The sequence below is a fragment of the Eurosta solidaginis genome, chromosome 3 (assembly GCF_040869045.1).
Source record: "Eurosta solidaginis isolate ZX-2024a chromosome 3, ASM4086904v1, whole genome shotgun sequence".
Classification (NCBI taxonomy): domain Eukaryota; kingdom Metazoa; phylum Arthropoda; class Insecta; order Diptera; family Tephritidae; genus Eurosta; species Eurosta solidaginis.
In genome coordinates, this window is record NC_090321.1 from 102,653,820 (window position 1) to 102,673,023 (window position 19,204).

Here is a 19,204-nt window from a genome sequence, read left to right on the forward strand (position 1 = left end):
ATACCTTTAATTTGATACTAATATCGTAAAAACAGTTTCTAGAGTCACCCCTGGTCCACCTTTATGGCAATATATCGAAAAGGCGCCGACCTATAGAACTAAGCCCCACGCTCTTTTAAAATACTCATTAACACCTTTCATTTGATACCCATATCGTACAAACATATTCTAGAGTCACCCCTGGTCCACCTTTATGGCGATATCTCGAAAAGGCGACCACCTATACAACTACCACCACTCCCTTTTAAAACCCTCATTAAGACCTTTAATTTGATACCCATATCGTAAAAACGAATTCTAGGGTCACCCCTGGTCCACCTTTATGACGATATCTCGAAACGGCGTCCACCTATGGAACTAAGGATCACCCCTTTTAAAATACTCATTAACACCTTTCATTTGATACCCATATCGTACAAACAAATTCTAGAGTCAACCCTGATCCACCTTTATGGCGAAATCCCTAAATGGCGTCCACCTATAGAACTATGGCCCACTCCCTCATAAAATACTCTTTAATGCCTTTCATTTGATACACATGTCATACAAACACATTCCAGGGTTTCCCTCGGTTCATTTTCCTACATGGTTATTTTCCCTTATGTTGTCACCATAGCTCTCAACTGAGTATGTAATGTTCGGTTACACCCGAATTTAACTTTCCTTACTTGTTTATACTCAGTTGAGCAGAGCTCACAGAGTATATTAATCGAGATAGATATAGTCTTCCATATATCAAAATCATCAGTATCAAAAAACAAGTAAGGAAGGCTAAGTTCGGGTGTAACTGAACATTACATACTCAGTTGAGAGCTATGGAGACAAAATAAGGAAAATCACCATGTAGGAAAATGAACCTAGGGTAACCCTGGAATGTGGTTGTATGACATGTGTATCAAATGGAAGGTATTAAAGATTATTTTAAGAGAGAGTAGGCCATAGTTCTATGGATGGACGCCATTTAGGGATATCGCCATTAAGGTGGACCAGGGGTGACTCTAGAATGTGTTTGTACGATATGGGTATCAAATGAAAGGTGGTAATGAGTATTTTAAAAGGGAATGGACTTTAGTTCTATAGGTGAACGCCTTTTCGAGAAATCGCCATAAAGGTGGACCAGGGGTGACTCTAGAATATGTTTGTACGATATGGGTATCAAATGAAAGCTGTTAATGAGTATTTTGAAAAGGAGTGATCCTTAGTTCCATAGGTGGACGCCGTTTCGAGATATCGCCATAAAGGTGGACCAGGGGTGTCTCTAGAATGTGTTTGTACGATATGGGAATCAAATGAAAGGTGTTACTGAGCATTTTAAGAGGGAGTGGGCATTAGGTCTATAGGTGGACGCCTTTTCGAGATATCGCCATTAGGGTGGGCCAGGGGTGACTCTAGAATGTTTGTACGATATGGGTATCAAACGAAAAGTGTTACTGAGCATTTTAAGAGGGAGTGGGCATTAGGTCTATAGGTGGACGCCTTTTCGAAATGTCGCCATTAGGGTGGGCCAGTGGTGACTCTAGAATGTGTTTGTATGATATGGGTATCAAATGAAAGATGGTAATGAGTATTTTAAAAGGGAGTAATCCTTAGTTCTATAGGTGGACGCCTTTTCGAGATATCGCCATAAAGGTTGACCAAGGGTGACTCTAGAATGTTTGTACGATATGTGGGCATGAGGCCTATAGGTGGACGCCTTTTCGAGATATCGTCATTAGGGTGGGCCAGGGGTGACTCTAGAATGTGTTTGTACGATATGGGTATCAAACGAAAGGTGTTACTGAGCATTTTAAGAGGGAGTGGGCATTAGGTCTATAGGTGGACGCCTTTTCGAGATATCGCCATTTGGGTGGGCCAGGGGTGACTCTAGAATGTTTGTACGATATGGGTATCAAACGAAAGGTGTTACTGAGCATTTTAAGAGGGAGTGGGCATTAGGTCTATAGGTGGACGCCTTTTCGAGATATCGCCATTAGGGTGGGCCAGGGGTGACTTTAGAATGTGTTTGTACGATATGGGTATCAAATGAAAGGTGGTAATGAGTATTTTAAAAGGGAGTAATCCTTAGTTCTATAGGTGGACGCCTTTTCGAGATATCGCCATAAAGGTGGACCAAGGGTGACTCTAGAATGTTTGTACGATATGGGTATCAAACGAAAGGTGTTACAGAGCATTTTAAGAGGGAGTGGGCATTAGGTCTATAGGTGGACGCCTTTTCCTGATATCGCCATTAGGGTGGGCCAGGGTGACTCTAGAATGTGTTTGTACGATATGGGTATCAAATGAAAGGTGGTAATGAGTATTTTAAAAGGGAGTAATCCTTAGTTCTATAGGTGGACGCCTTTTCGAGATATCGCCATTAGGGTGGGCCAGGGGTGACTCTAGAATGTTTGTACGATATGGGTATCAAACGAAAGGTGTTACTGAGCATTTTAGGAGGAAGTGGGCATTAGGTCTATAGGTGGACGCCTTTTCGAGATATCGCCATTAGGGTGGGCCAGGGGTGACTCTAGAATGTTTGTACGATACGGGTATCAAACGAAAGGTGTTACTGAGCATTTTAAGAGGGAGTGGACATTAGGTCTATAGGTGGACGCCTTTTCGAGATATCGGCATTAGGGTGGGCCAGGGGTGACTCTAGAATGTTTGTACGATATGGGTATCAAACGAAAGGTGTTACTGAGCATTTTAAGAGGGAGTGGGCGTTAGGTCTATAGGTGGACGCCTTTTCGAGATATCGCCATTAGGGTGGGCCAGGGGTGACTCTAGAATGTCTTTGTACGATATGGATATCAAATTAAAGGTATTAATGAGGGTTTTAAAAGCGAGTGGCCCTTAGATGTATATGTGAAGGCGTTCTCGCGATATCGACCAAAATGTGGACCAGTTGATCCAGAAAATCATCTGTCGGGTACTGCTAATTTATTTATATATGCAATACCACTAACAGTATTCCTGCCAAGATTCCAAGGGCTGTTGATTTCGCCTTGTAGAACTTTTTCATTTTCTTCTACTTAATATGGTAGGTGTCACACCCATTTTACAAAGTTTTTTCCAAAGTTATATTTTGCGTAAATAAACCAATCCAGTTACCATGTTTCATCCCTTTTTTCGTATTTGGTATAGAATTATGGCATTTTTTTCATTTTTCGTAATTTTCGATATCGATAAAGTGGGCGTGGTTATGGTCGGATTTCAGCCATTTTTTATACCAAGATAAAGTGAGTTCAGATAAGTACGTGGGCTAAGCTTAGGAAAGATATATCAGTTTTTGCTCAAGTTATTGTGTTAACGGCCGAGCGGAAGGACAGACGGTGGACTGTGTATAAAAACTGGGCGTGGCTTCAACCGATTTCGCCAATTTTCACAGAGAACAGTTACCGTCATAGAATCTATGCCCCTACCAAATTTGAGAAGGATTGGTAAATTTTTGTTCGACTTATGGCATTAAAAGTATTCTAGACAAACTAAATGAAAATGGGCGGAGCCACGCCCATTTTGAAATTTTCTTTTATTTTTGTATTTTTCTTGTATCATATCATTACTGGAGTTGAATTTTGACTTAATTTACTTATATACAGTAAAGATATTAAATTTTTTGTTAAAATTTTAATTAAAAAAAAATTTTTTTTAAAAAGTCGGCGTGTTCTTCATCCAATTTTGCAAATTTTTATTTAGCACATATATAGTAATAGTAGTAACGTTCCTGCCAAATTTCATCATGATATCTTCAACGACTGCCAAATTACAGCTTGCAAAACTTTTAAATTACCTTCTTGTAAAAGTGGGCGGTGCCAAGCCCATTGTCCAAAATCTTACTAATTTTATATTCTGCGTCATAACGTCAACCCGTCTACCAAGTTTCATTGCTTTAACCGCCTTTGGCAATGAATTATCGCATTTTTTCGAAATTTTCGATATCGAAAAAGTGGGCGTGGTTATAGTCCGATATCGTTCATTTTAAATAGCGATCTGAGATGAGTGCCCAGGAATCTACATATCAAATTTCATCAAGATACCTCAAAATTTACTCAAGTTATCGTGTTAACGGACAGACGGACGGACGGACGTGGCTAAATCAAATTTTTTTTCGATACTGATGATTTTGATATATGGAAGTCTATATCTATCTCGATTCCTTTATACCTGTACAACCAACCGTTATCCAATCAAAGTTAATATACTCTGTGAGCTCTGCTCAACTGAGTATAAAAATTTGATTGAGCCATGTCCGTCCGTCCGTCCGTCCGTCTGTCCGTTAACACGATAACTTAAGTAAATTTTAAAGTATCTTGATTAAATTTGGTATGTAGGTTTCCGGGCACTCATCTCAGATCGCTATTTAAAATGAACGATATCGGACTATAACCACGCCCACTTTTTCGATATCGAAAATTTCGAAAAACCGAAAAATGCGATAATTCATTGCCAAAGACGGATAAAGCGATGAAACTTGGTAGGCGGGTTGATCTTATGACGCAGAATAGAAAATTAGTAAGATTTTGGACAATGGGCGTGGCACCGCCCACTTTTCATTTGGTTTGTCTAGAATACTTTTAATGCCATAAGTCGAACAAAAATTTACCAATCCTTCTGAAATTTGGTAGGGGCATATATTCTATGACGGTAACTGTTTTCTGTGAAAATGGGCGAAATCGGTTGAAGCCACGCCCAGTTTTTATACACAGTCCACCGTCTGTCCTTCTGCTATTCCGTTAACACGATAACTTGAGCAAAAACTGATATATCTTTACTAAACTCATTCCACGTTCTTATCTGAACCCACTTTATCTTCGTATAAAAAATGGCCGAAATCCGACTATAACCACGCCCACTTTTTCGATATCGAAAATTACGAAAAATGAAAAAAATGCCATAACTCTATACCAAATACGAAAAAAGGGATGAAACATGGTAATTTGATTGGGTTATTGACGCAAAATAAAACTTTAGAAAAAACTTTGTAAAATGGGTGTGGCACATACCATGTTAAGTAGAAGAAAATGAAAAAGTTCTGCAGGGCGAAATCAACAGCCCTTGGAATTTTGGCAGGAATACTGTTCGTGGTATTGCATATATAAATAAATTAGCAGTACCCGATAGATGATTTTCTGGATCACCCTGGTCCATATTTTGGTCGATATCGCGAAATGGCCTTCGCGTATACATCTAAGGGCCACTCGCTTTTAAAACCCCCATTAATACCTTTAATTTGATACCCATATCGCACATACACAATATAGAGTCACCCCTGGTCCACCTTTATGGCGATATCTGGAAACATTATCATTAACACCATTCATTTCATACCCATATCGTACAGACACATTCTAGAGTCACCCCTGGCCCACCTTTATGGCGATATCTCGAAAAGGCGTCCACCTATACACCGAAGGCCCACTCGCTTTTAAAATACTTATTAACAACTTTCATTTAATTCCCATATCGTACAAACACATTCTACAGTCACCCCTGGTCCACCGCTATGGCAATATCTCGAAACGGCGTCCACCTATGGAACTAAGGATCACTCCCTTTTAAAATACTCATTAACACCTTTCATTTGATACCCATATCGTACAAACATATTCTAGAGTCACCCCTGGTCCACCTTTATGGCGATATCTTGAAAAGGCGTTCACCTATAGAACTAAATTCCATTCCCTTTTAAAATACTCATTAGCACCTTTTATTTGATGCCCATATCGTACAAACATATTCTAGAGTCACCCTTGGTCCACCTTTATGGCGATATCTCGAAAAGGCGTTCTCCTATAGAACTAAAGTCCATTCCCTTTAAAAATACTCACTAACACCTTTCATTTGATGCCCATATCGTACAAACACATTCTAGAGTCACCCCTGTTCCACCTTTATGGCGATATCTCGAAAAGACGTTCACCTATAGAACTAAGGCCCGTTCCCTTTTAAAATACCCATTAACGCCTTTCATTTGATACCGATATCGTACAAACATTCTAGAGTCACCCTTGGTCCACCTTTATGGCGATATCTCGAAAAGGCGTCCACCTATACACCGAAGTCCCACTCGCTTTTAAAATACTCATTACCACCTTTCATTTGATACCGATATCGTACAAGCACATTCTAGAGTCACCCTGGTCCACCTTTATGGCGATATCTCAAAAACGCTTTCACATATACAACTAAGGCACACTCCCTTTTAAAATACTCATTAACACCTTTCATTTGATACCCATATCGTACAAACAAATTCTAGAGTCACCCCTGGCGCACATTAATGGCGATATCTCTAAAAGGCGTCCACCTATAGACCTAAGGCCCACTCCCTCTTAAAATGCTCATTAATACCTTTCGTTTGATACCCATATCGTACAAACATTCTAGAGTCACCCTTGGTCCACCTTTATGGCGATATCTCGAAAAGGCGTCCACCTATACACCGAAGTCCCACTCGCTTTTAAAATACTCATTAACACCTTTCATTTGATTCCCATATCGTACAAACACATTCTAGAGTCACCCATGGTCCACCTTTATGCCGATATCTTGAAACGGCGTCCACCTATGTAACTAAGGATCACTCCCTTTTAAAATAATCATTAACACCTTTCATTTGATACCCATATCGTACAAACATATTCTAGAGTCACCCGTGACCCCCCTTTATGGCGATATCTCAAAAAGGCGTCCACCTATAGAACTTAGGATCACTCCCTTTTAAAATACTCATTACCACCTTTCATTTGATACCAATATCGTACAAACAAATTCTAGAGTCAGCCCTGGTCCACCTTTATGGCGACATCCCCAAATGGCGTCCATCCACAGAAATATGGCCTACTCTCTCTTAAAATACTCTTTAATACCTGCCATTTGATACACATGTCATACAACCACATTCCAGAGTTACCCTAGGTTCATTTTCCTATATGGTGATTTTCCCTTATTTTGTCTCCATAGCTCTCAACTGAGTATGCAATGTTCGGTTACACCCAAACTTAGCTTTCCTTACTTGTTTTTCATTAACTTTGTTTGTGCTGCGAACTTATGTATGTTTCTTAGAATTTTTTAATTCATCTATAGTTATTCGAGAAAGGGCATCTGAACCTACATTTGTTTTACCTTTTATATACTACTAAACGTATTCTAGAGAGTTCACGTAGGATTTTACATATTAATTAAAAACAACTAAAGGTGTCTAAGTTCGGGTGTAACGAACATTATATACTCAGCGTGAGCTTCAATTGCACATCTCATTTCAGATAAATTACTTTTCTACATAACATGTGGCACCGCCGTTTAAAAAAAATATCTCCCCATTTCCTCTTACAATAAAACTTGATATGTGAAATATCATTGATTTAATACTATTTTTTGCAAAGTTATAACTTATTATTCTAGTCTACGACCGTTTTAAACTTGTTTTATATCTAAGTTGCCGTGGTCTTTAACCGATCTCGTCCATTTTTTCTAGAAATATTTCCTACTATAGACAAAATCTGTGTACCCAATTTTTTTACGATCCCTTAATTTTTCTTCGAGTTATGGCTCCCACAACATAGAAAATTGCTTAGTCATAAAAGGGGCGGTGCCACACCCATTTTTTTAAATTTGAAGTTTTTCCTATTTATTGTTATAAATCCACTTGGGAAATGAAATACCATTGATATATAGCTCTTTTTTTGCAAAGATATAGCTTATTTTATTCGTCCACGACCCTTTTAAAAATCTTTTATATAAAAGTGGGCGTGGTCCTGAACCGATTTCGTTAATTTTTCTTCAAAGCATTCCTTATAGTAAAGGCAACCTCTCTGCCGAATTTTGTTACGATAGGTTTAACGATTAATAATATTTGTAAAATAGACTTTATCGCAAGTGGGTGGTGCCACGCCCATTTTAAAATTTTTTTTAAATTTTTATCAAGAGTCTCAATATCAGTCCACACATCAAATTCCAACATTTTGGCAACATGCTTTTGACATCATTCTTGAAAAGGAGTTAGGAGCAACATTTAGTCCAAATGGTAAAACTTACCAGCGGAAAGATCCACGATCTGTACTAAATGATGTTATATTTCTCGAATCTTTATGTAATGGAATTTGGTGGAAACCCGAAAAAAGATACAAAGTCAGAAAATATTTGGCTCGACCAAGGTTATCCAAAATAACATCTAAACGTGCCAAAGGAAATTTATCTGCAACAAATTTTTTGTCGACTGTTCTAAAGTCTACATTCGATATGCTTTTTGTCCAGGTGGGTATATTTTCGGTACTAAAATCAATGGACTGTTATAATTTGAGGAACTTCCTTCAATAAAATAATTTTTTTTTCCAAATTATCAACCTGTTTAGTTATTTCAGCACGCTATGAATTATTAATTGTCATTAATATTTTAGGGCAAAAGTATCTGAATATTTCAAATATGAATCAAGTAATCTATCTTTTGCATACGAAGGTATTTGTTTTACTAAAACTAATTTAACCCTTTTTATGCGTTTTGAATCAACAGATGTGTCATTCATGCGATAGATATCAAAATTATCTATATCGTCAGCAAGACGCAATAACACCAGGCAGATGATCTCAGAAGTACAACAACAAAAATTTTACGGCCCTCATAGTCCGGTCATAAATTTTAAAGTAGTAGGAAGGGAACATTGTTGGTACTCTTTTGCTACTTTTTTAGTACTTAAGCAATGTTATGTGGCGAAAAGACTCAAACTCGATATATCCCGACATTGGGACGGGAACATGATAGGAAAGTGATGAGCAGTGTTGCCATTTTAGCTTTTTTATACACAGCGTGCTTTGCACACAGAGTATATTAACTTTGATTGGATAACAGTTGGTTGTAAGGTATAAAGTATAGTATTAACTACTTTGTACTTTGTACTTTAATTTTTAAAAATAATTTTTAATGAAATTTTCGCTTAAACTTGAACATTTTTGAATACTTCAAATAAAAGAAAATTCTAATTAGTTTTTAAAATATTGAAACTCTTAATAAATAAAATTAAATTAACAAAATAAATAAAATATTTGGTTTATTACCAAATATAATGGCGATCCTACCAACGATCCTGCGCGAATCTTTTATAATATTAATGACTGTAATGATTACGAAAATTTTCATTCGCTAATTTTTAATTAAAATGAATTTATTATGTGAATCTATATCTGTCCGTGCTTGTATATATAGTACCTCGTGCTTGTGATAAATGAATTTTTGAACAAAAAGTTTTTTAGTTTTAAAGTAACTACTCCGTCATATTTACAACGACTTAAATGGTTGTGCGAAACAGACTAAACGAACAGCTGTCAGTTTGTTTACTTAAAATCCAATTTGGAAATACATTCGGCATCAACGAAAAAACAAAAATTATTTGAGAATCAACACTTGAAAACCGAAACAAAAAATTATGAATTTTAGTGATTATAATACGAAGCTATAATTAATTTTAAAAGTATCTCTTTGTGAAAGTGCCTAAAACATTTACTATTTTGAAAATAAGTGAAACTTCATAGACATGCGTAGATGTGACCGTGTGGAAACACCCGAAAAAGGAAACCAAATTATAGCAGATTTGATGAACAAGATAGCTTAATTAATAAAAACATAAAATACTTATAACACAAATTTACTAGTAGACATGCTATGAATTTTATGCAACATAAATAAAAATAAAATTTGTCTACGATTTGTCAATTAATAAAGACCTCTAAAAAAGTATGTGACTTCAATTTGTGTTTCAAAAAAACAAAAACTCAAAAAAATAACAAAAAAACAACATTTAAAACAAACTACGCTTAAAAACAACTGATGAGTTATCCACTTCACAACAACAAGAGCTGTTACAACAATTTTACGCACAATACACACAAGAACGGATTTAAAGTGGAAGACATTACGATGAAAATGATGAGATATATGAAGAAAAAACAACCAAGCCATTGCATAAACAGCAACAACGATGTATTTAATTGTTATCACGTCCAAAAAACGCAATTGATTCGCTTAGAATCTTTACAATCACCAATCAACTACTTATTAATTTTAATATTTTTTTATTAAATTTAATTCTATGTAAGTATAATTTTTATTTTAATATTAAATTTAAAATTTTCAATTATAATTTAAATTAAAATTTTAAACCCTTTAAATTTTCGAATTTATTTTAAGATTATTTTTATATTTTAACAATTTTAATATAAATTATTTAAATTTACTTATTTTTATATAAAAATAAATATTGTATTTAAATTGGTAAATCCCTTGCCAAAAAAAATTTATATTTTCTAATTTTCAAATTATTCATTTAAATTTTTTCATATGGTTCTACATTCACCAATACGAACTCGTAATTTTACAAATTTGGAAAATCCAAATAACTATACAAATAACACCATGGCTCACAATACAACTCAAAATTCTAACTTTAATACAACACAAAACAACATCTCTAATATAACACAAGATACTTCAATACAAGATAACTTTACAAATGTTCCTTCTACTAAATCAATTAAATTATCCCAGTTTTGGCAAGATTGTCCTGATGCCTGGTTTTTACCTGTTGAAGAACAATTTGAAATTTATAATATCACTGATGATAATTTAAAATTTCAAAATGTTCTAGTTACCCTTCAACGAGATACTATTTCTAAAATGTTTGCCATTATTAACCCTTCTCCTCTTTTCAATAAATATAATACACATGATACAAAAAATGGAGGTAGTTCCATTTAGTGTGACGTTAGCCACTTGACTTTTGCGGGGACAATGACAATTTAACCAAAAACAAGCTACCAGATTGACAAATGTTAAGAATTTTTCTAATTTTGAAGGATTTCATATTAACGAATAAGACTAAATTACTTTCATAGTTATTTTAAATAAAAAAAGAAAAAATATGAGCCCCATGCCTTGGAAATATTTTAATACGAAATATCAGCCTAGAAAACACGGTTTTTAATAAGTTTTTCGAGCTCCCAAAAATGTTTTGGTGGAAGGAACTTGGATCGAAGTATGCAAAACAAGGGAATATAGCCTTTTTAAGTGTTCGTACGTTTGCTCAGAACATTTTGACAAAACATACACGTTTGTCAATTGCTGCTCAAATGAGGTCCTTATAAACCGACACCGCAATTTCTTCATAAATTGGCTAAAATCCACATTTTTAATTTTTTTATTTATTGTATAATTCAAGCGTTGCACTTTAGGAGGGAATTGTTAAACCATTTTTAAGGGACAACATTACCCTGTAGATCTGCAAGTTAGCCACTAGTTATGAGTGTTTTTGCCCGTTGTACTAGGGGTCACCTTGGGGAAGCGCCGCCTTTACACATTCTGCGCTTTTTAGCATTGACATAGATGTGCAGACTTTGGAGGTACACTTTTTCTCAACATGCCTTGAGAAATTTCCACTGTAGGGGCATGATAATAGGGCCATGCTAGAGCAACAGGACCTTTCGTGTATTGTTTTTTCTATCTAGGGGTCAAGCTGCCATAAAGATATGAGTCATTAACCAATGTATGAGTCATTATCCACTATTTTTCAATAAAATTGCATGTTTTACTGTATTCTCAATCGATTGTCTCAGATGACCATTGCCTTTTCATCCTAATGGAAATATCCATCTCGAAAAACCACAATTTCGATGTGGACAGTACGGTATGGCAACGCTTCTGGCAAAACAACAAACATGAAACTTCAAAAATCCCCAAATACGTCAAAAAGTTTTGAGTGGAACTACCTTCTTTTTTGTATCATGATAATAAAATTAAAAAGATTTTATGTGAAAGATTTTCACTTAGTGAAGAAAAAAGATTAGAAGAATTATTTTCAAAAACTGAACTTGGTGATCGTTCACCATCTGAATTATTCAGACTTATGAAATCACTTATAGGTTCTGACTTTATTGTTAGCCAAGAAGTACTTTTTAAATTAGGGATTCGTAAATTGCCACAAGAAATACAAATTCATTTGACTTCCAGTAATAATCAAAACAGAGATGAAATTGTTATTTTGGCTGACAAACTTTTTGATTTAATCAGCAAACCTCATTCTTCCAAATCTCCTGTAGTTTTGAGTATAAATAATAATATATTAGAAAAATGCGTTAAAAATTTAACTGAATTGACTACGGATATTTATCAAAATTTAAATAAAATTTCTAATGATATTGTAACGAATATTAGCAATACTAAGGGGTACTGTCATCTCTAAGCCGATGCTAAGCAGTGACGTGAATGCACATCAATAATTCAATCATTATGTCTACACATATGTACGTACACGCAGCGGAGAAGCAACGCACAAACACATGCAGATATCTTATCTTGAATAAGCACGCTATCTGTCGAGCAATAATAGTTATTAATTGTGAAGTACTTTAATAAAAGGCCATTTTGCATCATCAAATATTGGAGTTATTTATTCAACAGTTTAGTGATTCGAACCTTAGTAGATGATTAGAAATAAGCGGAATTGCAGTAAATTCGTTACCATTGGTGTCAGAAGAGGAACTGTTGAATAAATTCCGAAGATTGGGAATACAACTTGGACATGGCAAAGTTGAGTGAATTGAGGATCCAGCAACTGAAAAAGGAGTCGGAGAACCGTGGATGGAATACAACCGGCAGTAAGATCGAACTTCAAGCACGGCTACAAGAGGTAATGGAGTCGCAAGGAATTGATGTGGACGAGACAACAACAAAAATTGAGGAGAAAAACGAAACATCGCAGACAGTTACGAGCACAGACTTCAACATGATTTTGGCTGCAATATCTGTACAAACATCGACAGTAACATCAATGTCGTCGAAAATGTCAGAAATGTCGTCAGAAATAACATCGAAGTTTGAAGCACAAGAAATGCGTATGTCAGAAATGTCGACACAGATTACATCGAAGATTGAAGCACAAGAAACGCGTATGTCAGAAATGTCGACACAGATTACATCCAAGATGGAAACCCAATTGGAAGAGCAAAAGACATATATGACATCTCAGTTGGCTGAGCAGTTGAAAGCACAGGAGGCCCGCATATCCTCGCAGCTGGAAGCACATGAGATAAGGGTAACATCGAAGCTGGAGGCCCAGGATACAAAAATTTTACAGTTTGAGGAAAAAATCGAGGCCGAGGTGGATGCTTTGAGAGGACGTATCGAGCAGTTGCAACTAAATCGCCCAGCAGTTTCAACGAGTAATCCAAAGGTAAAAACACCATCGTTTGACGGTTCTGTTCCTTTCCAGGTCTTTAAGCTACAATTTGAGAAGACCGCAACAGTGAACAACTGGAATGCTGAAGATAACGTTGCTGCACTCTTCGTAGCATTGAAAGGACCAGCTGCCGAAATTTTACAGACTATTCCAGATTACGAACGGAACAGTTATGACGCATTGATGGCTGCTGTAGAACGACGGTACGAAAGCGGACACAGGAAACAGATATATCAAATAGAATTGCAAAACCGTTACCAAAAGGCTAATGAGACTTTGCAAGAGTTTGCTTCGGATGTTGAAAGGTTGGCATATTTGGCAAATGCGGACGCACCCGGAGAGTACACCGAGAGGGTAAAAATCCAGAGTTTTATAAATGGCATACGGGACGTAGAAACGTAAGTTACGCCGTAAGAAAACAATAAATAAATAAAATAATGTCAAATAACGTCAAAGTGAAATTTCCTTGCTTTGTTGTATTAAGTGTTCAACTATTATTTGCAGTAATATACTATTTTGTACTCACCATCTTTATTCATTCCCATTTGAAGGCACTTTTTAAGACGACAAGCCTGACATTGATTCCTGTGAGCTTTGTCAACAATACATCGGCCAGTTCCGGCTTGACATCTAAAATAAAAAAATTAAAAAAAAACGTTTATATCTATATTTGATGGGATGAAAGTAGCGGTATCAGGAATAAATTAATTTTCATAAAGCGTTGTGTTAGGTTAGGCTGGTGGCTTAATAGGTCCCATATAGACTGAATGTGCCCATAGTGCTACCAGAATTTGTTTGGGAACCAGACAAAAAAAAAACCCCCAATTACGGTTGCCACACCATAGTTTCATTTGGGACCAAAATTCATCGAAAAAAAGGACCGAATCGTGACTATAAGACCAATCGCGCATAGTTATAGTCACAATAAAATAGGTTCTAAGTTTACTTAATTACTTTCTTAATTGCCGCTTAGCAGTTTAAACGATAATGGCCGCTCAACGAGGCGTGAGTTACTTCTTCGTTGGGCTGACTGGCGCCAATTCGTGATACCAAGGGATTTAAATCATTTTCCACCTGGTCGTTCCAGCGGGGGCCGTCCTCTTCCGCTGCTTCCCATAGGGGCGTCCAGATACTTATCTAGAATACGTTTTTGGTACGAGCATCATCTTGCCAGCGTAGCCGCCTTATTTTAATTCGATGGACTATGTTGGTGTTTGCACAAAGCCGGTGCAGCTCGTCGTTAAATCTTGTTCGGCACTCGCTGTCGCTGACGCGTAGAGGCTCATAATTTTTTCGAAGAATTTTTTCTCGCACACTCCCTGAGCCTCCTCATCTGATGTTGTCATGGTCTATGTTTCTGCACCATATAGCAAGACGGGTACGATATATGACTTTTAGAGTACGATCATCGTTTGCCGCTTTTTACTTTTCACTTGCCTACTAAGCCCAAAGTTACATTTATTGGCAAGAGCGATTCTTCGCTGGATTTCTAGGTAACGTTGTTGTTTGCGTTAATGCTGTTTTCTAAATAAACGAAGTCCTTTACTATTTCGAAATTATGGCAGCCAACAGTGACGTAGTTGTAAAGGCACAGAAGAGCTGACACTTTGCTTGCTGACAGCAGTTAATTCGTTTTTTCCTCATCACCATCAAACAAATATTTTCCGCTTCTTTACTCCAGGAGTAAGCAGTATTTACGGCACGGGTGTTAAGGCCGATTATGCCAATGTCTTCAGCATACGCCAGTAATTGCACGCTCTTATAGAATAGTGGTTAAGCTCTGCAGCTTGCATTTTTTTCTCCAGCATCAAATTAAATAAATCTCACGATAGGGGGTCACCGTGCTTGAAACCTCGTTGTGGAAGCCAAATTCAAATATAAAGGCATATAGTCAGTTTTTTTCGTACTGCCGAAGGCGGCTTTAAAATATGCGAAGAGATTATGTGTGCCATTTCTTGTTTCCTGGTTTTTTTCCAGGATTTGGCGCATAGTGAAAATCTGGCCAATGATACCAGGTCTGAAGCCGCTCTGAAAAAGTCCAAACAGCCAATTCAGGGTGGCTTCATACTTTCGCACAATACCTACAAAACGCGATAGTTTCCGAAGTTCGCAGCATTCCCCTTCTTGTGGACTGGGCAAACACTTAGATTCAAATTCCATTAGGTTCTAAGTTTAGTTGCAGTTTTTTGACATAATTTACTGATAACTATTTGTTAAAAAACGCTGCAATCAAATTTAAAACCTATTTTATTTTTACTATGACTACGCTCCAATGTAATCAACAACTTAACATATTGTTACGAATATTAGCAAAACTAAGGGGTGCTGCTATCTCTAAGCCGATGCTAAGCAGTGACGTGAATTCACATCAATAATTCAATCATTATGTATCTACATAAACGAATCAATAATTGCGTCTACACATATGTACGTATACGAGCAGCGGAGAACCAATACACAAACACATGCATATATCTTATCTGAGTTGTCACAAGAGAGGGCAATAATTTGTGCAAGTATTACTCAAATGAGAAGTTATAAACGTAGTTGTGGCTGGCGATTTTGTAGCTGAAACAAACTAGTAAGTTCTGGAATAGAAAAGCCTGGAAGTATGCAATGAGAAATCAAAAAGTATAAAAGGCGCGACAGTAGAGGCGAAGAGGAGTTTCATTTGAGCTATCAATCAGTTTGGTTATTAAGCAAGCTATTCGTTGAAAAGTTTGAGTGTTATTGTGAAGTACTTTAATAAAGGCCATTTTGCATTATTAAATATTGGAGTTATTTATTCAACAGTTTAGTGATTCGAACTCAGCAGAAGATTGCAAATAAGGGGAGTTGCAAGTAAATTCGTTACAATATATTTTTTGGTGCCTCCTGTGAGGAGTGCAAACGCGTTAATTATTAGTTTTCAGTATTTTTTAAAATCGTATAGGTTTGTATAGCCGCGATTAATTAACTTAATAGTCTAATTGTATTGAATTAAAATTTGTGAATTACCAAATTTGCAAGCGTACAACCATGAAAGCAATCAACATAAGGAGATCAGCAAGGAATAGTATTTTGCGCATTAAAGCAGAAATGGACGCTGAAGAGTACAGCCCGGCCGAGGTGCAGGTAGAGCACACAATCGCCATGTTGGCCAGTCATTATAATCGCTCTATGAAAAACCACATGATTTTAGTGCTTTATGTACATGAGCAACTACTAGCGCAGATGGAGACCAATATGGCAGCACAGCTACAAAATTGCAGCTGTTCGTGTTGCTGTAAATAAAACAACACACTTTGCGTCCAGTCGTCGCCAAATGGAGCAACGGGTCGATCCTGTGAACCTACCTACATTCTATGATAAGCAGGAAAACTGGCTGATGTTTAGGATGATACCTACAAGCTCAGCCGGTTGAGATAGTGCGTGGATGCCCAAGCCGTACCTATGGTTGGTGGCGTGTACACTTAGGTTATGAACAGCTATAGGCAGAGTTGAAAAGGCGATACGACAATCCAAAACGCTTGGAGTCTCATGTGAATCTTGTATTCGACTTACCAAAGCATCCAGCTCTAACGCAACGTAGTGTTCGAAATGTTGTCAAAGTGAGACGAAGCACACTGCGTGCGATCAATGTGATGGAATTGATAACAGAAGCCATCGTTTATAGTTCTCCGAAAGTTACCAACATCAGCGGTGACTCATTGGACTCTCCTCAACCATTCGGCTACGCTTCCACAGTTCCAGTTCCACTGCACCGTCAAGACATACTATATCTAACCGCTCAGTACAGTCACATGTGGTGACACCGAAATCTTCAATTGCCAATATGCGGCCTGTGTGCCCACGGTGCTCCAAGTCACATCGCCTATTCAAGTTCCCTCAATTTTGGGAGTTAAATATCAAAGCTTACAAATGGTATGCCAAGTATCGCTTTGAATTAATTGCTTAGGATCAAGTCACTCTGTCAGGGATTGTATCGCGGGCATCTGCAAGCAGAAACACAACACATTGCTTTGTAAGGCCAACCCGATAAGCGAACGGGCGCCAACAAACACAGCTTCAGTATTGCAATCATCATAGGGAGCCGGCACCACCGCTCCTCAAGTACTACCCCGTATCGACGCTGTTCAGCCCCTGCTGGCACATTCCGAAGGAATCATTCTTCTGGCAACTGCAAAAGCACTAGTGGTAGATAGCGTGGAAGAAGAGGTGAAGTGCTGCATCTTTTGTGACATGGGCTCACAGGTAAGCTTCACTACGGAATCGTTTTTAACCGTCTGAGTCTCCACAGAAGACGATCCAAACTCACTGTAGAGGGTATCGGTTCACACAGCCCCACTTTATCGCGTGGACAGACGGCTGAGATTATGCGTTTTTATCATGATGCGAACTTCGGCGGCTGCTTTGAGGCACATATCTTACATTACCGAACATTACCTGAACTATTCCATCGTCACCAATAGACATTAGCCATTACAAGCATTTACATGGTATACCACTTGCTGATCCGATGTTTCACACACCAGGTTTCATGGATGGGCTCAATGGAGCTGACATTTTGGCTATGCTTCTCCTGGGTGACACTATCGTCGGTGGACCCAAGTAGCCATGTGCTCTTCACATGCGTCTTGGTTTGGTCATATGCGGACCTACGGCAAACAGCTGTTCGTCACTTGTAGCTTTGGACACCCAGTCCAAAATAGTTGTCGCGATAGAGCAGCTTCTACAACGCTTTTGGGATCTGGAGGAATTCGTCCCAAAGGTACCATCTGCGAAGAGATATGGCTATGATATCAGCCAATATGTTCAGTTTCCAATTCGTTTCAGTTTTTCCATAATAATAAAAATACAATAATTTAATAAGATAAATTATTGTGAATATGTCTCGAACTCAATAAGTTTGCGAATGTATTAAATGAATAGATGATTAAATCAAAGCTCATACCCAACCCAGAGCTTAGGTGACAGTTGCTGGCTGATATTATAGCTATTTGAACCCTTCCTAATATTATAGCTATTTGGACCCTTCCAAAAATCTCTTCAGATATATTTGTATTTTTAAATTAGGAACTATATTCCCCCCGAGTGAGTTTCGAACTCGAGTCGTCAAATTTCTAACACCGCATGTCTACAATTAGGCTATCTCTGCGTCTGTATGTATGTGCTTTAACTTCACTTTTTCCTGTTTGTTGTTTTTATTAACTTTATTTCATTTTATTTGCTTGATGCGGTATAGCAAAATCATTCTGATTCTATGTGGTACTCTGCGCACAAAGCTTTTTGTGTTGGCTTTTTGGTTAAGCAGCAACTGTCACCTGAAGTCTGGCTTGGGCATAATCTTTGATTTAATCGTATATTCATTTAATACATTCGTAAACTTATTGAGTTTGAGACGTGTTCACAATAATTATTGTATTTTTATTATGATGGAAAAACTGAAAGAAGTCAAACATACTGGCTGATATTATAGCTATTTCGAGCCTAGCTATGATATATTCAGATATCTTTGTATTTTTAAATTAGAAATATAATTTATATAATGGCTATGATATCAGCCAGTATGTTTAACTCGTTTCAGTTTTTCCATAATAACAAAAATACAATTTAATAAGATAACTTATTGTGAATATGTCTCAAACTCAATAAATTTACGACTGTTCCAGATCGTCAATCATCTCATGACGTTTCCATACTACTTAGTTGTGGAAAAGGAAATAAACCCTCCCACAAAAGGAAATACAGGCCACAGGCGGTATTTTACTGTATATTATATTTCAGAAAGACCTTAATGTAGGAGTTTTTTATTATACCGAAAAAATCAATGCTGCAGATAAGTCAAGAAACAACATTTAAATTTATGAAGTCGAGTATTTTCAAACATTGTGGATAAAACAAGTGTGATATCTTATCCGTCAACTGCCTGACAGAATGTTCAACTTAGCTACATTTTATCGTTTTGGCAGCGTTTTGACAGGATGTTAAATATGGGTGCAATATGGCTATCTTCAGCG

The 19,204-nt window shown here is 37.1% G+C and overlaps 1 protein-coding gene across 3 annotated transcripts in view; it reads right to left on the reverse strand.

Moving 5' to 3' along the window:
• Positions 1–19,204, reverse strand: part of Hr51 (Hormone receptor 51) — a 433,291-nt gene that overhangs the window by 247,623 nt on the left and 166,464 nt on the right. For all 3 annotated transcript variants that reach the window (XM_067772890.1, XM_067772892.1, XM_067772891.1), the window contains exon 3: positions 13,732–13,835. In XM_067772890.1, coding sequence (XP_067628991.1) covers positions 13,732–13,835 — 104 coding nt within the window. The remainder of the gene's footprint in view (positions 1–13,731; positions 13,836–19,204) is intronic.